General features: G+C 43.2%; 1 protein-coding gene across 1 annotated transcript in view; it reads left to right on the top strand.

The window, feature by feature from the left end:
• The window catches only part of ddb1 (damage-specific DNA binding protein 1), a 66,438-nt gene that overhangs the window by 10,641 nt on the left and 33,841 nt on the right, over positions 1 to 21,956 (top strand). Inside the window, exons 8-15 of the mRNA XM_080496025.1 lie at positions 944 to 1,027; positions 3,068 to 3,184; positions 7,674 to 7,776; positions 9,115 to 9,190; positions 9,305 to 9,413; positions 15,944 to 16,122; positions 18,350 to 18,513; positions 21,073 to 21,180. Coding sequence (XP_080352151.1) covers positions 944 to 1,027; positions 3,068 to 3,184; positions 7,674 to 7,776; positions 9,115 to 9,190; positions 9,305 to 9,413; positions 15,944 to 16,122; positions 18,350 to 18,513; positions 21,073 to 21,180 — 940 coding nt within the window. The remainder of the gene's footprint in view (positions 1 to 943; positions 1,028 to 3,067; positions 3,185 to 7,673; positions 7,777 to 9,114; positions 9,191 to 9,304; positions 9,414 to 15,943; positions 16,123 to 18,349; positions 18,514 to 21,072; positions 21,181 to 21,956) is intronic.

Genomic DNA, 21,956 nt, shown 5'->3' with positions numbered 1-21,956 from the left:
TTTAATCACGTACACTCTGCGTCACGAAAAAATTTGAATTTAAATAATATTATGGCACTCGTGAATGAATGAATGGATTTTTCCATTTTGAACATGTATATATAAAAAAGTAACTATTTGTACATACAAAAGAAAGAAAAAGTAAAATAATAAATAAACATAGTCGATACATAACAAAACATTGTTCGAAAAAGAAGTGGGAAGAAGTACAAAAGTTTTTAAAATTTCCCACCCCTTATTATCTATTCTTTAGTTTGTACACAGATATCCTTATAATTACATAATACAGCTATATCAATATATGCACATTTCATACATATCCTTATACGTATATGTAGATGTAAAACTATCCCCATAAATAAATAAATACCATATACTTAGTTACAATCTATTTATAGACATACTTCCTCTTCTATATCCTCGTTCAAAAATATTTTTTTCCACCTTTTTTTTTAAAACGGATTTATATTTGCACGTTGTTTTATTTCAGTCTCCAGACTGTTCCACAAAGTCGCCCCACAGCTCGATACTCAGGCTCTTCATCTTTGTTCAAACCTTATTTTACCAGCCGAGTTCACTGGAGATGGATTTGGGCTGTATTGTATTGTAATATTAGATATATATATATATATATGTAGTGCCCACTCAACAGAATCACAACTTCTGTCAAAGAGCAAGTGAATTTCCCCACGGGGATGAATAAAGTATTTATCCGTCTATCTATCTAAGTAGATTGTGTTAAATTCAGCAAAACTCTGACGAGCCTCTGTCAAAAACCCTTTTTAATACTTTATTTTTTAATTAAACTGAACTGTATTCTGCTTGTTTTAAAATGCATTCCTCTCTTGTAGTTTTCTTTCATGAAGCAAAGCAGTACAAATAGTTTATTGATTATGATTCTGTCCTGGGATCCTGATACGTTTGTGTTTTTCTCCACTGACAGACGTCTATCGCCGAGTGTTTGACCTACTTGGACAACGGCGTGGTGTTTGTGGGCTCCAGACTGGGAGACTCGCAGCTCGTCAAGGTAAGACGGGAGGAAGTGGAGAACTTTGGGAGCATCTTGGGGCTCCGTTTGTCATTTTATCCATGGAGCTGTGGATAAAATGACCCGCGGTTCCATGTAAACCAGGGGGGTCAAACTGATTTTAGTTGAGGGGCCACATCCACCTGATCTGACCTCTGGAGGGCCAACAAGTCAAACGTAATATATTAAACTGCAGATATGGACAAATGCAAAGTCTTTCCTTCTTTTGATTCTTTTGTAACTGCAAGAATTTGCCAGTCTATTCTGAAATATACATATTAAAGGAAATCAGATATTATATTTGCAAAAAAAAAAAACACACACAAAAAACCCCTCAGTCATCTGTGTCTGGTATATTGTATTTTTATTCAGGATTAAAACAATTTGTCATCATCTGGAAATTTTTTTGACTTTACGTGTCTAAAGTATCACTTCACATAAGTTGGACTCGTTTTATTGTGAAAGGCATTGCGTCATGTGACCTCCACAGATGCATTAATGTCGGGAGTCAAATTCTGACCAAGGACGGTTTTGAATGTCATTTTTTGAGAATCGAGTGTTTTTAGATCAGCCTCTGTCAGTTTTCATTTTTATACTTAAAAAAAAATAAAAATATCACATGGCGGCCGGATTAGATCGTCTGGCGGGCCGCTTCTGGCCCCCGGGCCGCATGTTTGACACCCCTGATGTAAACGGACGTCGTTTTCAAAACGTTGCCACGTAAAAGTTTTTCTGAAATGAAAATGCCGAAACCTCAACAGTCCGTTAGGCTTTAAAACACACGGTTAGAAGTTCACCGTGAAACGTTCCGGCTGTCAAAAGTGATTTGATGAAAATGTTTTTGAAAATATAAACATAATCTTCTCCTTCTAGTTAAATGCTTTTTTTAAAATTCTAAATATCTCAAGTCTTCATGTTTTGTTTTCAACCATCATAACTGGATTCTGTGTTTCCTGCTGCTGATCCCTGGAGCCTCAAACCCAAAGCCAAGCCGTTGCTCCCGCTGACATTTGGGATAGAAAGTTGAGCGTCTCCTTGTTTGTTAGTGTTTCACAGAAAGTGTCCTCAGGTGGACGTTGACGGCTCGTCGGCCCGCCGCACGCTCTTAATTTTTCAAGCCCGGTGATATTTGACTTAATTACCTCTAATTATCTCAGGCAGGTTGCTCTTGTACGCAGACATTTTAATCAAGTGAGACTTTGAATGTTAATTACATGGGAAATACCATTTAAATCTGTGCTTTCGTTTACAAGTGTCACGGCGACGTTAATTAAGCTCTGCTCACTCAAGTGGCCAGAGACGAATAAAGATCCCGTGAAAGCTTGCCACAGGAGGTTGGTTTATTTATTTCAATAATCCACCGATTAAAAACAAGAGTTGGAGAGTCTGTTGAAAAAGAATCGCAGGAAGAATTTATTCCAGAACATTAAAACCTAATATTTTGTTAATAAAGCTTCCAGCCACAAAATGTAACGTCTCTGTAGTGCCACTTTTGTCCTACTTGGAGTTGGTGAAGAACTGCTCTTATTCAGGATCTCAGTTTTGAAGAAGCAGTTTTAGTCGTTTTCAATTCACCAGCTCAAACTTCCTCTCTCATTGGCTGCAAACAACGTGTCTCACTCCACCATCTGGTGGTGTAAAGTGGCATTGCAGTTGATGTGTAACTACTTGACAGACTCGCATAAAGATGACACAATGACATCACTGTTGTTAAGTTGAATATTCCTAAATTATTCTGGTTTGTTTTGACAGAAAGTCTCCAGAGACAGAAAATGTCCTACAGGTGCATCTAGATGTTTAGAATCTGATTTTAAACAAAACATTCTGTTACGTTTTCAGGCATTTCTACACACAAACTTAAAACGTTTCTTGAAATTTAATTGTGACAATTATGGGCGGAGGTTTCTTTTTCCAAGGATTAAATGTCTCATATGATAAGACAGAAAGGATAAAGTCAAAAAGATTGTAGTTGGTGTTTTTCTATTGTACTGTAAGTGTTTGAGACGTGAGGTGTGACGTCAAGGTGTTTCTCCTCCGCAGCTCAACGTGGACAGCAACGACCAGGGCTCGTACGTGGCAGTGATGGAGACGTTCACCAACCTGGGTCCCATCGTGGACATGTGTGTGGTGGACCTGGAGAGGCAAGGCCAGGGCCAGGTAAACACCCACATCCCTCCTCCGACAGAGCTCTTTCCCAATAACAGGGAGAAAAAAACAGTCCGTGTCACACTGACGTGAGAAGAGCAAGTGGTGGGGAGGGAATAAAAGGTTTCCTGGGTGTTTGCCAGCGGGTGTCCACATGACACGGTGATTAGTGAAAACCCGCCCAACAGCCACTGGATCCACTTGGCGGCCGACGTCTGTGTTCTCCGTCTTTATCCTCGTCTTCGTCGCAGCCTGCAGGGCGTCTCCATTCACGCCAAACCCTGTTTTTCTTGGCATAATTAAGCACGCCACGCAGCCGAGTAGAAATCTGCCACTGGCCGGAGCATCCGGGAGAGTTTTTATCAGCAGTCTGGATGATCGTCTCTCTCCTCCTGCCTTTGGCCTCAGTGCAGCAGACATTAGCATGCGGCATGGAGCCTGGCGGGAAAACGTGATATAGTAGCACCGCAGTTACATCTGATGTTAAAATGCAACTCTTGTACAGCAGCTCAGATTGGCTTCTCTTGTTTGACTGCAAAACAGGCTGCTCGCAGCGCATGTACTTTCCTCTAATAATATTTACACCCTTTAAAACTGGCAGTGAAGACCTTGCTGCAGTCGCTTCCTGTCTGCATGTACTCCAACAATCCATCATCCTCACTCAGTGTGTACTCGGGGGTTTGTTTACCTACAGTGGCTGCCGCACTTTGCATTTTGAAGACGGCGTGATGTAACCCCTGCATGTTAATGACATGCCCAAATATGAAGTGTCCACAAGGTTGTTGGGTTTTCTTCAGACAACTTTGTTTATCCCCCCGTGAGCAGTCTATAGCGAAGGTCGACAACACCTGTCGGCCACTGCGGATAAAATCTTTGAATCGGATAAAAAAAATTCATTTTGATCTTGAAAAAGATGAAGAATTAATGTGCGTGTATTATATATGCATGTATATTGTTTTAACAGTAGACATGGCAGATAAATGGAAGAACCTGCAAATGTTAATTTGTTCCATATTCCACTAAGTTTTCATTATAAAATCCCACCAAACAGTGACATTTTAGGGCTTTAAAAGGAGTTATCAAAGCGAGGCGGGATAATCCCCCACAGAGCTTAAACCAGTGCCCCACACATCAACTCAGGATAAGTTGTCATTCTCTGTTCAATGCTGAACTTTTTAAACTGTCTCAAGAACTGTTGGGATCCATAAGCAACAAAAACCACCTATGGCACATGTGTATCTTCAGGACCTCTAGTCCTGAAGATACGGTAAGTCTGTTTGACTCTTTCACCTCAAAAAATGTTTTCCTGCCATGTTCTTGAATCCGTTTCTCATGATCAGAGCATGCAGCTGCTTGTTTCAACACAAGAGGACAGAAGAAGGAGTTTTCTGGGGGAGGGTAAACCGAGTTGTAAGACTGGGGACACGGTGCAGAAGGTTTTGTTGGCCTCGGGGTTCTTGACGTGGTACCAGGGGCAGCGGTCCACCCGCTGGCTGTAGCGCCTCTCCTGGGTGCAAACATGAGACTGTGTTCCAGGTCCGGAGCTCAACCAAACCTCAATTGTTTTTAATTTGCCAATTTACTGGGAGTCCGCAGAGGGTTCGGCCCGTTTGTTGGAGATGGAGACATTCCGGGACAGCAGAGACACGAGGGGATCGATGCGGGGAATGACTGGACCTCCAACACGACGGCACTGAAAGCTGTGAAATGATTCTATTCATGGACTTGAAACCACGCTGGGATTTGTGACTGATAACAAGTCCTCAAACACATCGTGTGGAGATTAGGAGGATCCCCCCCCGAGAGCCTTGCCGACACGCGAGGGGGAATTTCAGAACATGCTGGAAGGGAGGTGGGTGGGTTGCCAGGTTGATGGTGGCTATTTCCATTAGGATGAAGCTGTTGTGTGGCAGGTGGTGGGAGCAGTGATTATGTGGGCTCTTGTATTAATCCTGTTAGTGCACCGTGACTGGATGAACAAATAACACAGCACTGCACACACCAGCTTTATTTACCTTCAGGCTGTTGGACCTCGGCGCCGCCATGTTTGTAATGACGATTCCTCCAAGAGGCTGCAGAGGCCTCGTCTCTGTGGCGCCATAAACGACCCCCGGCACTTCCTCTCGTGAAGTTGTACCACGATGACTGTCGCTAAGATTGTACAAAAGAAGCGATGGCTGTCGTTCAGGCTTTTGCATTTCCGGTGTGTCGAAGAGGCGGCGCAAAAAAATGCGAGACACTCGACGGTCGGTATTTTTCATCAGGCGCTTTCGCGTGAGGCAACGACGGGCTCAATCAGGACTCGGAAGAGATTTGTGGCGGCTCATACTTCAAAATAGATGGTTTAACGTGATCCCACGACGATAATCTTGTTCTCATTTTGAAAGGCGAAGGAGCGATTTAGGCTTCATCTGTGTGCTTGGCGACTCCCACCTCGGCCACCCGGAGGCGGCGCCCGGGGGCCACGTTGTTGATGCCGCTGTCATCTGAGGAGCAGAAACACAAATAATGAACATGTGACGGATGGTTTCCTCTGTTCTGTGTGAGAATAGTCAGGAACCAGTGTGTGCGGGTCAGGCAGTGGAGGAGATTGCTTTAGTGTTCCACTGCTTGGTGAGTGTGAGATCCTCAGTTTGTCTTCCAGTGTCCCTCCCTCCCTCTCTCTCTCTCTCTCTCTCTCTCTCTCGCTCTCTCTCTGTTTCTCTCTCTGTCTTTCTCTGTCTCGCTCTCTCTCTCTCTCTCTGTGTCTCTCTGTCTCTCTCTGTCTGTCTCTGTCTCTGTCTCTCACTGTCCCTCTCTCTCTCTCTCTCTGTGTGTCTGTCTGTCTGTCTGTCTCTCTCTCTCACTCTCTCTCTCTCCCTCTCTCTCTGTCTGTCTCTCTCTCTCTCTCTCTCTCGCTCTCTGTGTCTGTCTCTCTCTCTCTCTCTGTCTGTGTCTGTCTCTCTCTCTCTCTCTGTGTCTGTCTCTCTCTCTCACTCTCTCTCCCTCTCTCTCTCTCTGTGTCTGTCTCTCTCTCTCTCTGTCTGTGTCTGTCTCTCTCTCTCTCTCTGTGTCTGTCTCTCTCTCTCTCACTCTCTCCCTCTCTCTCTCTGTGTCTGTCTCTCTCTCTCTCACTCTCTCCCTCTCTCTGTCTCTCTCGCTCTCTCTCTCTGTCTCTCCCTCTCTCTCTCTCTCTAGTCATTCTTTAAGATCTCTTACCCTCCCGAAGCAGGAAAAATGCAAACTGTTAATGGACGTCACTTATATAAGCACACATGCCACTGTGTTCAAAAAGGACAGACAAGCTGTTGACTTGTGACTGCAAAAGTCTGGAAATAAATAATTTGTCACATGAAAGTGTTTACTGGAGCCACTTCACACCTATTTCAACAATTTATTGTTTTCCAGCTGTCCTCATGTAAGCAGTGAGCTCTGCATTAATAACCCCCCCCCCCCCCCCCCCTCCTTTCCTCCTGAAACTGTTTAGTAGAGAAACAAAAAGAGGCGAAATCATCGATTGTGATAACTTTGATAATGTGTTAATTACGGAGAGCTCTGAAACGTGAAAGCAATGCTGCAACATTTGGCCCGATTATTTAAATCACTTCATTTGGAAGTAAACACAGTGGGAGCGCCTGACTGCACACGTTTTGTGCCCCATTAGACTTTTGTTTCTGAATCTGCCAGAGTTTAGCTCTCTCTCTCTCTCTCTCTCTCTCTCTCTCTCTGTCTCTGTCTCTGTCTCTGTCTCTCGTCCTCAGCGTCCACACAGTTTCTACGCTATGAACAATATTACTTTAACTCTCTGTGGAGCTCAATCGGAGGTTTAACCCGAAAGTCTCAGTACAAACATGCAAAATCGCACCATCAAACCTCTTTTTCTCGTGGTATAAATGAAAAATCACACATTTCACCATTGTAAGCCTGGAAAATTCTCTCAGGGTCTGTTTATGCAGCTTTTTCAAGTGAGAACTGAAAAACGTTGCGTCTTGGGCATGACCCTGAACTGAAACACTGTCGTGTGACTTTTCCCCGCGTTTCCATCGAGTCGGAGTGTTTTTGACAAGTCCCACATCGGAAGCCGTTTTCAAATCAACCCCAAGACGAGAACCCAAAACGCAATTGAACTTGAAAAGGTCGCGTAAAAAACCTTTTTATTTTCAGTTTAGTTTTTTTTTTTAATAGAGAGCAAGATAGAAGCGACATAGAAAGAAAACAAAAAGTTAATGGAGCCGTTTTGAAATAAGGCTGCAAAGTTAATAAAGTAACAAGATTAATGAGGTTGTGCTGTTTAATGGAGTGGCTATTCAGAGTTCTCCGAGAATTTAAGAGAAATGTGGCGTGTGGGTTGCTGAACACCAGCCGTCGTAGATAACCGGTCGAACTATGATGATGAGGTCATCCTTCAAGCAGCAGCAGAGAATATGACTCGACGGGAATTAGAATAATAAAACGGTTCCAGATCAATCGCAGAGGAAAGTGGCGGGAGCTGACGGTGTTGTGTAACTCTTTGTGCTTCCAGCTGGTGACTTGCTCCGGCGCATTCAAAGAAGGCTCTCTTCGGATCATCCGCAACGGCATTGGGATTCACGAGCACGCCAGCATTGACCTGCCGGGAATAAAAGGTGTGTGTGTTGTGTGTCTCTCGCCCACTCCCCTCCCTCCCTCCCTCAACCGCTCTGACTTCATCTGGACCGTAATCCTCTGCGGATTCGACATCGCCGCCGCCGTCTCGGCCCGAACATCTGCCAGCCTCGCCCGGTCGCAGTGCGCCCGAGCGCCAGCAGATGGTTCGGGCGTCGGCGGGGCGTCGGCGCCGCTACAGTACTCTGAAAAAGAGCAGGGAAAACGCCAAAAGGTCACTTTTTTTTTTTTTCCCAAAACAGTTTTTATTAATTTTAGATAGATAATTACTTTATTCATCCCCGAAGGGAAATTGTTTTGTTGCAGCAATCTGGTACATACGAATATTATAAAATACAATAGAATAGTAATAAAAATCTAAAAATATCTGGGTATAAGACATAAAGTAAAACACAGAACGGAACATGGGCACTTAGAAATGAGCAGGAGATAAAAGCAAGATAAATAATAAATTAGCCATTAGAAGTAGGCATTATATAATAATAACAATAATACAGATAATAACAATGTGTAATAGTGTATAATACTCGTATATAGTACTACTAATAATGGTAGCAATAGTAATATATATATCAGTAATAATAATGATTTTTATAGCACAACACACAACAACAAAACAAAAAACAAATCGCACTGCCCGTTCAGAAAGAAGTAACAATGGTAAAGTGAACATCACACTATTCCTCACGCTCAAAGGTCTTTAACATACAACATGAAACTCCCAGAAACATTCCGTCTGCCCTTCAACACACCGCTGATCTTCTCCAATGGGAGGCTTGACAACATCTGCTGGTCCACGACTCTTCTTCCAAAATAATGGCGTACATCTCTTAGCATTCAACAGGCTCATGTTTCTAAAAAAAGGTCACGTTTGTTTTAAAGAGCTGAGGCGTGTCTGCCATCGTAAACAGCCAAGTGGTAGAATCCCATCAGCTCTTAACACAGCAGAGACCTCTTAATCCCCGAAAATGAGGTTCCTCTCAGAGGGCCCTCCTCTCGCGCTTCAACGAGGCACACGGGCCAGTTCAGGTCTGCTCGCTCTTGTTTTATTGACCACCGCTGCCCTGGAAGTCTCGGCCGCCGCCGCCGCCGCCGCCTCTTCACGAGAGGTAATTATCCCATCAGCTAATCAATGGCTCTCGGAGAGAGGGAGCCCCGGCTTCCACATGCTAACATTTGACAGATGGAATAGTTAAAAGGATTATAATCTGGCGCCGTTCCGTCTCTATCTCAGTGGAGAAAGTGCAGAAAGTTAACTTTTCTTCCTCCTTTTTTTTTTTTTTTTTTTTTTAAACACCCTCTCCTGGATTGTCTTCCAGGCTTGTGGCCGCTGCGCTCAGAGGCAGGCAGGGAGACGGATGACATGCTGGTGCTGTCTTTTGTGGGTCAGACACGGTGAGTTGTTTGCCAGATAAGCAGAGAGTGGATCGTGGATGCGGGGGGGTGGGGGGGGAGGGAATCTTATCTCAAGAGTGTGTGTGTGTGTGTTTCTCCCCGCTCCACCCGCAGAGTGCTGATGCTGAGCGGAGAGGAAGTGGAGGAGACGGAGCTCCCGGGCTTCGTGGACAACCAGCAGACCTTCTACTGCGGAAACGTGGCGCACCAGCAACTCATTCAAGTTGGTACACACACACACACACACACACACACACACACACACACACACACACACACACACACACACACACACACACACACACACACACACACACACACACACACACACACACACACACACACACACACACACACACACACACACACACACACACACACACACACACACACACACACACACACACACACACACACACACACACACACAGAGACACACACACACACACACACACACACACACACACACACACACACACACACACACACACACACACACACACTTCCGCCTACTGTCTCCAAATGAGCCAACTTGCAGTATTTTCTAAAGTTAGAACATCCTCTAATCTCGCAAACTCTAAATTAGTTATCGAATTTTATTATTCACCCTCATCTTATTTTTTTTTTTTTTTATTATTATTTTTTTGCCAGTTGATAGAATCCTCTGACTCATGCATGATCGAAATGGGCAGTTCTAAACGTAGGAGTACAAAAACACTCGCCGTAGAAGAATAGCGCACCTCATTTAGATTCCAGTTTGAGACTGCAGGAACCCTGCTGGGAAATCTGCCAAATGTTAGACCTTCAACTGTAAATCTTTAGGTTGTTATGACAACTATACGCCGGTATTTTCTAATGTAGGAACATTTCGCTCGCCGTGTTGTTTCGTGCAGTTTATGTGTTTACTCTGAATATATTTATGCCGTTGCTCTTCTGACTGCCGCCGCACAGCTGACGCTTAAGAAAATGTCACTTCAGACGGGGAAAGAGTCGGCGTTAAATTGCCGTGGCCTCCAGGAGCCGCCCGCAATGTGCAAAATAGCAGTTACTGCTGAAGGAATCACCAGATTTCACACCATTTTTCTTCTCATTTTCCAATTTTTAATGCTGTTAAACAATAATAAATCCCGCCCGTGGCCATGTTTTATCGAGTAAAGCATATGTTCGCAGACATTTTGCCCGATAGTGCCAAACTCCAAAGGAAAGGATCACGTTTCCAGATTTTAGCTTCGCTTGAGCTCGTTATTTCGATGCCCGACACAATGTTTTTTTGGTTTTTTTTTAAAAGCAATGTTCATTAGAGCAGCAAGTTAATCTGCAGGCATCTGAATTCAGTAAACATGCTGCAACAAGCTAAGTGCCCCCCCCCCCCCCCCCCCCCGGAGAAAAATCTAAAGTAAGCAAAGAGGATATAATGCAGCGCAATCAAAAATGCTGCAGATTTTCTCTCTGAGGATTTTAGAGACCATGTGAAGGAGGACAAAAAAAAAAAACCACAAAGCCTTGTGTATGATGTAGAATCTGATTCTAATTTTAGCTGATCCATATATTTGCATATATCATGAGGGCTAACAGTCTAAAATAGACTGTTGGACGACGTAATGGATGGAGAGCAGGTTCGGTTTCTGGTCCGTGACAATGAAAGTTGATGGAAGTGGCGAGAACAACTTCTGTACCACTTCGTCCTGCTTTGGTCCGGCTGACGGTCGGTGAGTTCACACCACGTCCTGCTGACGTCACAAGGGGATTCTAAGAAGGAGAAAGAAAACAAAACAGCCACATTAACATTTCAAACAAGGTTTGTTTATTCAAGATCCAGTTAAACAATGTTATATTGGAAATCACCTATGATTTTTCCCTCCCCGAACCCCACAGTCAACATAAAACATTTGTGAAAGGAAGCACAAATACAATAATAACACTGACAATAATCACTGCCAATAAAATACATCAAAATGTCGTGTAATTAACTGATCTACAGGAGGCTTTCCTTACAAATTATTAGTATACAGTTATACAATTTCAACTGCATCCGCCTTTTGAAAATAGGCAAGAAAAGGATCCGAAACGTGGTGCAATTTTTTAATTCGAGCCTTTTGTTGTGTATCTGATTTGGTTCCAGCTGTGTAATACATGACGTCACTGACCCAGAGTCTAAACACAGGAGGCTCTGGATCCTTCCAACCCTGCAATATCCTCCCTCCAGCAACCAGACTAGCCTGGGCCTCGCTCAGTTTGAACTCACGCCAAAGATTGTAATAAATGGGCAAGGGGGGGGGGGGGGGGGGGGGGGTCAGTGTCTTACCGCATGTCGTGGAGAGGACCTGGAATACACATTAACATCTTACTCTGGAAGGAAACCAGAAACGACCCAGGCGGGGGGGAAACATGCAAACTCTACACACAAACACACCAACTGGGAATGTCGTCGCCGTGAGGGAAGAGCGCCCTGCAGCTTCACACCACAGTTCAAACAAAAATGGTGTTTTATGTATTAATGCTTTTGTGGATGAATTAATGACTTAATTTGTTGCATCCACACGTCTTTTCTTCGCCCTCTTTCTCTGTCCCAGTTCAGAAATCCCCAGTGATTCTTCGTAATCATGCTAATACGATAAAAAGTGCCACGTAGCGTTTATTATCTAGTAGCTGCACTTTCGAATGTAAAGTCAAATCTTATGTTTCAGCGAATTAAATAGTCGTGGCAAAAAACGTCAGGTGAACTAAGTAATCTGATTACCCTCAAATTTGTTGTTGTTCTGATACAATCTCACTCAGCCACCAATAAGGCTGGATGGCCTCCACTTTTTGTAACGCCGTATTCATAACCTCCCATTTTATTCATTTATGGGTCTTTTCTATTTATTCTGAGTCGCAGGAGATCCTTCCTTCCTTCCTCTGGCCATAAAACTGCAAATAGTGTTTTGTGGTGTTTTTCTGCCAGTTTTATCCTTCCTGAGCTCACACCGCTTCCTGTATATATTCAAATGTAATATTACTTATTTAATTTCCATTATGTCGTATAGACATGTAACCTGTATTTATCCTGTGTGGCACAACGCTTTAAAGAATTTCTGCCTGCAATTAAGAAAGTATTTCTATTTCACCCTCGAGCAGGGTGGTCATTGTTTGGTTTTGTGAAAATATAGACATTTCCGTCACGTCTCCTCTGCGCCACAAGAAAGCAGAAACGTTAAAGTTAAAATTTAAAGGTTATCATGGTACTATTTAACCAGTCCGGCCCACTGGAGAGGAAACAGGGCGAACTAAACTGTGTTTGATATTCTTAATTCCCCTCATTTAGAATATAGGAAATTAGAAGCGAGTCGTACATTGAGCATCTTTTTGGTACTATTTATAATAATATGGATAAATACAAGTTGAGTATATGTACCGTATTTTCCACACTAAGGCGCACCGGGTTATAAGGCGCACCTACATTGATTGACATAATTTACAACTTTGCTCATATATAAGGCGCACCGCATTATAAGGAGCATGGAATAGACCAGTGGTCAACAACCTTTATAGCTCAAAGCCATTAGGTTACATTTTCCACTGATTCTAACACCCAGAGAGGTGCACGCACTTTATTTTGATAGTCCTACCTGCAGCCTATGCCAGGAGGACACTACACACAAAACCTTCTTCACTGCTGGTTGACAACTTACAACTACCAGTAATAAACTAAACTACATGAACTAAGCAACAAAAACACAACACAACACAATGATTACCGACACCACAAACCAAATATAACCCCCAATAATTGCATTTAAAACACCACAAACAGCTGCAATGAATTATGGGAGTTTCTATCGGCTGCACTGAGGAGCTTGCCGTCCAGAGGTGGTCGCTGCAAGGCATGATGGGAATTCATGTTTTGTGTTGTTGGAGGTTATTGTGGGTTGTTGTTGGGCTTGGTGTTGTGTTGATTGTGTTTATGTGTTTTTGTTCCCCAGTTTAGGGAGTCATTATTTCATCTAGTTTATTTTGGTTTGTTAGAATGTTGGTGTGCAACCATGAGTGATGAAGGTGTTGTGTGGAGTGTCGTCCGCTCTGAAGATCCGGTTGCGAAGTTAGAGTTGTCAAAATAAAAGCTTCTGGTTGTTCAGCTGTCAAATAGCAGTCTTGAGTAGAGCAATTCTTCCATATATAAGGCGCACCGGGTTATAAGGCGCACTGGCAGCTTTTTAGAAAATTTGAGGTATTTAGGTGCCTTATAGCGCGGAAAATACGGTACACACATAAATCCCAGCACTTGCAAACAAGTATGTAGCCTCAAATATTTGTAATTCCATACATAAAGAGTCCAAACTGTGTTTCTCCAGATACATTAAAACTCAGCAATAACCGGTGGAGAGTGGACAATGTGGTCTCCACGACTCCTTTCAAGGACCCTATTAGGGACCATATATTGAATATGTGCTGCTTTCACATCTCATTACCCCTCCAAATTATGTCTGCCTCCTCACTGTGCAACACCTCCATTTATGGCTTTTCTGTGTTTTTTTTTTTTTGTACTTGCTGGAGTTTGTTAATGAGACTTCTTCAGCTCCTATTCTTCCCTCTGTCTCGCTCTCCGGCTCTCACACGACGACGTTACGGCTGCAAAATGAGAGCATCAACAGGTTTTTTTACGAACCTTTTATGGAACGTATAAGACGAATGCAGCCGAATATACTTTTTTTGTGGCAGTAATCAGAAACACTCAAACGACCGTCTTTATGTTTCACTAAATAGTGTTTCAGCGGCGACGGAAGACGGCAAAGGGAAATGCAGATAAATCTCTCGGTGTCTCTGAGCTGAATGCTCAGTTTGAATCGACGGTAATGATCACGGGCAGTTCAGTCTTTGTCAGAGGAGGAGAGGCGGGATGGAAATGACAAGAGGATTCAGGAGGTCAGACACTCGGAGACAAAGAATTGGGTCATTTGGTGCGTAAAAAAAAAAAGAAGTCCCAACATTTCGACTGCTGGATCCAGAGACTAAAAATGATTTAAGGGAACTTGTTTTTTTTTTTATGTTCTGAGTGTATCTGGTGGTAAGTTGTGTCGCCGTGGAGGAGGAGTCTGCAGTGCTAAACTGTCCATTGTTTACATGGCAAAGTATTCATGGTGGAACAAACAACAATAGGTCATGTTGAAATTGATAAATGGTTAAAAAAAAAAAACGAATTTGGCGATGAAGCCCAATAGCTAAAAGTACATGGGGAAAAAAGACCCCCAAAAAAAGAGAAATTCCCACATGGAAGGAACCTATATAAACATATATGTTTTAATATAGGTTTTGATATAGGTTTGGAATATATGTGACATATAAAATTGGCCGTTTTCCTATATTTTATGTACATATATGCACATATACGCACATATATGTATGCGTATGTACATATATGCACATATGTGCATATACGCTGCATATATATTGTCATATATGTGCATATATGCTGCATATATATTGTCATATATGTGTATATATGCTGCATATAGGTTTCATATATGTGCATATATCCTCATATCTTTCCATGTGGGTTGGCCCAAACAAATAAGATGTTAGTGACGGCCCAAACTACTGAAAGAGCTTTAAAAAGAAAAAGAAAAAATGACTCAAAATAAAAATGCTTAAATGGTGAAAAGAGAAAGAAAAAGCCCGGCAGAATAAGAAAAAGGAAAAAAATGAAATTGGATTTTTTTTTAATTACACATGCAGACTGCATTGATGGTGACTAATAATGCAAAACTGTAAGTTTCAGCAAACCGTTTCATGTTTATCGTGGAAATGGAAACGTGTTTTGTGACTTCAGGGAAACGTTCAGTGTGAAGTTTGTAAAAAATGTCGGTGGCTCATGAAGACGGTGGCCATTCAGTGAAACGGCTTTGTGTTTCGTGCCGCCGATTCCCCTTCATGTCTGAGAGCACGCTTCAGTTTTAGTTTTCCAGTTTGGGTTCCAGCGACGACCAGAGTGACGACCGGTGTGTCCCGGGAGTCTTCCCACTTCCACAGCTTGGTTTTCATCCAGAGGTGTTGACCCAGGTGGAAACACATGAACGGTGTGATCCTGACCGGTCACTGTATTTTGCACATGGAAACAATCGCTGGAGCAAATCAAGACCGCACGAATCAGATTTTTCAGTATTTTCCTAAAACGTATGGTGACGTCTGGCATTATGAGCCAACTCACGGAAGGAAGTGGAAACGTCTTTAATCCTTCTTTTATTGAAGCCATTATCCTCAATTCATCTTGACATTTATGTTCTGATTCAAATGTTAAATCTCCCGTGAGCTCATATTATTCCTGCTGTCGTTTCTACTGAGTAAAATATCAGTGTAGCCTCTTGTGTTGTCTTCCGCTCTAATTTCCCACTGATCCTCTTTTCAAGTTCTATCGGCTCAATCAGTCCTACAGGAATACGTTCTTTCCCTCTTTTCTTTTTTTTTTTCTTGTTTAAAAGACACTGTTTAAACATTATCTCGCCATCACTTGTTCATTTGCTGCAATTTATTGTACAGAAAGGGATGTATTTGTTCCGGTGAGCCGCCCTCTTGTTTCCAGAGAAAAGTAATGAAAAGTGTTTTTTAGTCGGTAAAAGGCTCCGGTACAATCCTGGCACCGAAGCACATCTAAACAATGGGATTTGCTTTGAAATATTTCCCGGATCCGAGCCTCCTCATCAGTTTCTGTCGCTTCTTGGAGCTGTTGTTGTTTTTCCTGAAGAACAAAAAACAATGTGTGTGTGTGTGTGTGTGCAGATCACGTCGGGCTCCGTGCGCCTCGTCCTCCAGGACAGCAAAGCCTTGGCGAGCGAGTGGAAGGAGCCGCAGGGGAGGAACATCAGCGTGGCCGCCTGTAACCACACCCAGGTGGTGCTGGCGGTGGGGCGGGCCCTCTACTACCTGCAGATCCTGGCCGGGGAGCTCAAGCAGATCAGGTAGGACGACGACGACCCCCCCCCCCCCCCCCCCCCCATCATCCGTCACTCCTAACTTTGACTTTACTGATCAGTACTGCTCTACACCAGTTCATCTGGTCATATAACCCGTTTGTGTATTTTCAACTGGAAACGGAAAGATATTCTTGTGTTTTGCAGGTTTTTTTGGTTTATAGTTGAGTCACATGAATTAACAATCGAACTTTGTCATTTGTCCGTCCTGATGTCCGTGTCCTCGCCGCTGTTGACGTCGGTAGTGGACGTTTTGTGTGGTTTCAGTCAACGAGTGGTTCCAAATCACGGCGTGGCGTTCCAACCACGTAATCTTCAGCGTTTCTGCCGTTTCCTTGTGAACGGGCAACATTTTGAAAACGATGAAACGAAAACACAAAAACGACGCGTTTTCACTTGAAAATCTACAGTAAAATCACACAAATTCTCGAATGCATCAAACAGCATTTACTGCGATTTCTGCAGCGCTGGGCTGGTGGACGTCCAGCGGCTCTGTAGCGCCAACCAGTGGCCGTCACGTCCTCGCCCGGCCCTCCTGCACTGAACATGTTGCACCTTTTATAACATGTTTTTACACTTTTCTTCCCCGGCTAATTGACTTGGTAATAAGATCCAATAGCAGAGAGAACCTCTATATTCCTGCATGCAGAGTTTAATTAATCAGGCATTGATTTAGTACGTTGCCCCGCAGTTGCCCTGTAGTGAATTATAGTGATGAATGTTTTCACAAAGTGGCATTATTCCACCTGTCTTCATTTTGTTTGTGCATTGCACCAAACTTTGGGAGAAAGGTGCAGAGTTTTCCTCTGTATTGCTGTTGGGTCTCGGCGCCACTCCGGTGTATCCTCACGGCAATCCGCGCTGCAGTAAAACTGCTTTGAGGCGTTGTTTGTACAGGTGTTTTTTTTTTTTTTTTTTTTTTTAACACAATAACCACAGACACACAAAACATGTTGGGTTTTCTCTTCTCTGTGCAAACAATGCGCCGCTCGTAAAAAAAAATGGCCACCGGGTCCGCTGGAAGCGCGCGTTATTTGTTTACAGCGTTCAGAAATGATGAAACAAAGCAGACGGGAGTGCAGCGTCTCAACAGGGCTGTGAAATAATATTCAGTCGGCGCCACAAAGCAGCTGGTTTTCCGTCAGAAAACGCCGGGTTGGATTGTGAGGAAAGCTGAACTTCTCACAGCAGACTGATTCTTTCCATTGTTTGTGTTGTAAAGTCTGTGGTCGGTTCCAGTGAAAGTCTTCTACTCCAATGTCCCCCGATCAAACTTTCATGTTTAACCTTCATCGCACCGAGCGGTGTGTGACATTAAAGACCTGCGCTTCATTTCGAATGCCGGAAGGTGGAGGTTTGCTCTGAAATCCCACTTTTCAGTGGCGATGGAGCCGTGAGCTGGATTTATACTTTTTTTTTTGTTTTTTACTCCACTATTAGTTTGGAAGCAATCCAGGTCCAGTAAGAAGCTTATGTAAGGATGAAGGAAGTCCAAGACAACTTAGCTCACACACTCAGAAAAAGCCTTATAATCAACTCTTTTTATACTTATGAATTATGCATTTTTCTCAGAGGAGGCGGGCTCCGATGTCAGTTTTAGAATTTTAAAACTGCTAATTAACTTTTTTTTTTTTTAAGTAAATGAGCATAATGACTTATTCAATCAGAATCTATTTATCTCTGATCAGATTTGATTGTATTCAGGGTTCCTCATCAGCAACGTCGTCGTCTTGTTTGTGTGTGTGACTGTATTAGGCGTTACAGCGCCCCCACAGGCCTGATGTAAACACTGCAGTAGTTTTACGTTGGCAGGTTTTGTGTGAACGGGAAGCTTTTTGTAAAGGGAACGGATTTAGGAACTAAACAAACAGTCATACACACTGCGTCTCATCTCATGGAGTCTCTCATGGGGAATGAATGAACTTTGGTGGATGAGATTCCTCCACGGTTTCCTGAGAAAATTGAATTTCACCATCTGGCAGCTTCAGTTGGTGTGAACTCAAAGCTGTAACATTTCATAATTCACATATGGCGTGAGAAGGAAAAATCAATTAGACCCTCTGGCCTGAGACCCCCCCCCCCCCCCCCTCCCCCCAAAACACAATTATCCTATTTGCTATTTTAGCCGACGTCATTTCCCCTCAATCCCCCACTCGCAGGATGTGTGAAGGCGGCTGGCCACCGTGTTTCTCATGCCCTCTGCTCCTCTCCTCAGCACCACAGAGATGGAGCATGAAGTGGCCTGCCTGGACATCACACCTCTGGGCGAGGGCGGCGCCGAGTCACCGCTCTGCGCCGTGGGCCTCTGGACCGACATCTCAGCCCGCGTGCTCAAACTGCCCTGCTTCACAGCCCTGCACAAGGAGATGCTGGGCGGAGGTGAGAGATGGAGGAGAGAGAGAGAGAGAGAGAGAGAGAGGGAGAGAGAAGCATGTTTCTGTAACCCGCCAGTGCATTCAGCTTCTCCGCAGACCCACAAAGAGAAATATTCCTCGCCGAGGCTCTTTCAGAAAACGCTCTTAAAATATCTAAAAGCCGTGTGTGTGTGCAGCAGATTGAGATCGTCACTGCGTTGCTTCAAATAGCCACCAGTCATCAATCCTTCTGGAAAAACTCAAGCCTACAATTCCAGTTATAAATAAATATTCAGTTGATATGAAAGATTTTTCTTTTCTTTTTTTTTCGGCCCAAGCTAGTTCTAGATGATGCTGAACATCAACACATCCTTTTTATTTCTCCTAAAACCCCCCAAATATTTTTTTAAATATCAAAAAGTCAACATTTTCTGCAGTTATTTCAGATTTAACAAAATATTCCTACTTGTTAATTCCAAATGCTTCCACACAACTCACTTTAGGTCATGCAGCATCATTTGCACTTATATCTCATTGTAAGTATCCATGAAAGGAACTTGTGTATTATTGTGTTGAGACATGAGACTCTTTGCACACATACATTTACAAAAACCTTCATTTTCAGCGATTCAGAACTGCTGTCGTCTAAACGAACACACAACAAACGTTTTGCATTTTCACCTAAATTTTGTTGTGTAAACAGGGTCTGGGAAAGCCACCATTTGGAAAATGAAATAATCAATTTGCAAATTTTCATCACGTGACGTCTGCGCTCGGTGATGACTGTGTGAAAGGTGAAGGAAATACCAAAAAAACTTCAGTCACATCACCTCAGTTCCACTCGCCGTGAAATATTAAACAGTACAAAATGTTGACGGAGGTTATTTCTGCTCTCTTGTGCTGGCCAGGAGTCGGTTACTCTCGTGGGTGAATACGAAGCACGCGTAGCAACTCGTACGTCGTGGATATATAATATTCAACTTTTAGTTGGGTTTTTTTTTTTGTCCCTCAGGCTCAAAGCCAACAAACAGCTTAGCATAAAGAGCGCAGATGTCCCGGCTCAATCAGAAGGTGAAAAATGAACCCAGCAGGACTGTTAATGAACACGTTAATGATCCAGAGCTGCTCTGGATCAAGAAAAGCTCCCAAACGTACGGCGCTGCGGACTGGAGTTTCCACCCAATAAATGAGATTTCGCTGGAGGGAAACGTGTCGGAGCTCCTGCTTCTTTCAAGACGGACGTTTCAGAATTCATTTGTTTCAGTCTGGGCTTGAACATTAGCGGTGCTGCTCCGCTGCTTTCACTGAACCATTGCAACGCTTGGAAAGTATTTAATCTCCGAGCATTAAAGTATGCAAGAGAGGACTTGAAGACTTGGGGGTTTTTTTGGGGGGTGGGCGGGGTTAAACTTATGAAAAAGTTATCAGTCACTGGAGAAACAGTTTCATAACATGGCGAGCAGTAATTCTAATTAGACTGTGAATAATGTGTTCACTCTTTTCCACAGTGTCAAATTTTAATCTGCACTTGGACAGTTGCTAGACGCTTCAACTCTCCAATTCCTCCACAACAATAAGTCCGACGGTGGAATTTAAAGTGGAAGTCGTTTCAACCAGGACTGATATTTGACTTCAGGAGACACAAACAGATCGACAGGATTTTAATTAGGTTATTCCAGTTAAACTGTAACACCGTCGCCTATAAATGTGGACAAGTGCAGAGATATTCCTTATGGTACATTTTGTCAATATCCAAAATATATATATATTTATTTTTTTTATTTTACAGAACCTATTACGGTATTAAAAACCTGAAATTCTCTTGAGCCACATGATTTCTGCAGCCTTCTTTCATGTTTTTACCCGATCACCCTCGAGTTTGTTGGCAGGCTTTTTTTTTTAATGTGTCCAATATACATTCTGTGACCACGACATTTCACTGCAATGCAGGAAAACCTCTGTCACGACTGTATTTGACAGAGGTTTCAAAGTACGTCATCCTCTTAATCGGTTAAGATTCTTTACGGATTTCTCTGTAAAGCGTTGTGACCTGCCTTACGTGTGGTTGCCTTGTAAACCACTGGGAGAAAAGCAGCTGCTATACCTTTCCTCCCACACCTTCATGAAAAAAAAACCCAGCGGTGCTGTATACCATGACTTTGTGATTGAACTTTGTTTTTTTTGTTTTTTTCCACACTCTGCCGATAATATCTGATGTATATTTGCGTGGCAGGACGCTCCCCTTCATCTCACCCCGCTCCCCGTCAGCCGGCAAACACTCCGTCAGAGCCAAAGTTGTTTTGATCCAACTGGCCTGCAGTCAGAGGAGGAAAAAATTTTTGGAAACAGAAAAAGACAGGAGATTTTATATTTATCCTCAAGCCTTCAAATCTGCACCCCCCACACGCTTTTTTTTTTTTTTTTTTTTTTTTTTTTAACTTACCAGTCAGTTTGGACAATAGCCCGATAGATTTTTCTGACAAACATTTTTCCGAACATTCATCACATGGTCGAAGCTGCGGCTGCAGTTGAGAGGAAATAAATCATTGTGTGTGTGTGTGTGTGTGTGTGTGTTCGTCCTCAGAGATCATCCCTCGCTCCATCCTAATGACCACCTTCGAAGGCAGCTACTACCTTCTGTGCGCGCTGGGAGACGGCGCCCTCTTCTACTTCGGCCTGGACCTGCAGACCGGTGAGGCGCTCTGGCCGGGGGGCCTTCGGGCAGAGCCACGGGCAGCTGCCTGGAAACGCTTAGAATATCAGAGTTTATTGCATAACCCTCAAAACAGAAACTTCTGCCGGAAGGAACCGATGTTTGATCGAGGGCCTGGCGTCGACCTGCTGAAGGTTTCCACTTCACGGGAAACGGAAGACGTTTGTCAGGGTAGAAAGTTTTAATAGAAGTAAGACGTCTCCACCAATCAGAGCACATCAGTGTGATTCTACCAGCGGTCGCCACGAGAACATCCAACATCCGCTTTGAAGTCCTCAGGTTCACTTTTACTTTGAGTTGATTTAAAACGTTGTTTAATTGTAATTCAGACGATATTGAATGTTTCTGATGATGAAACATGTGGAAGCAGCTTTTCAATATTCAACAAAGAAAATCAAAACATCATTGATGTTTTTTTTTTATTGTGGATTATTGTTCTTTTCCTCACATGCGATCATGTTTTCAGATATTTTTGCTTCTTCCTGCAGCACTTGAAAAAGCATTGTCTTCTTTTACTTCTCCTGTTTCCACTTCTTCATCTACTTCGCCTTCTAATACTGCTGAAGTCTCATGTTTGTTCATCTTATACTTCTACTTCCTTCCTTTTACTACTTCCTTCTTCTTCCTTCTACTCCTACTGTCCTCGATTTCTTTTTCATCCACTTCTACTACTTCTTTTTTCTTCTTTTCCTTCTACCTCATTTCTCTTTGCCTCTAAAAACAGTTCAAATTTTCGACAAACTGAAACTCGGCGT

Source organism: Blennius ocellaris, assembly GCF_963422515.1.
Source record: "Blennius ocellaris genome assembly, chromosome: 1".
Classification (NCBI taxonomy): Eukaryota; Metazoa; Chordata; class Actinopteri; order Blenniiformes; family Blenniidae; genus Blennius; species Blennius ocellaris.
This window is presented reverse-complemented; position numbering and strand designations above follow the sequence as displayed.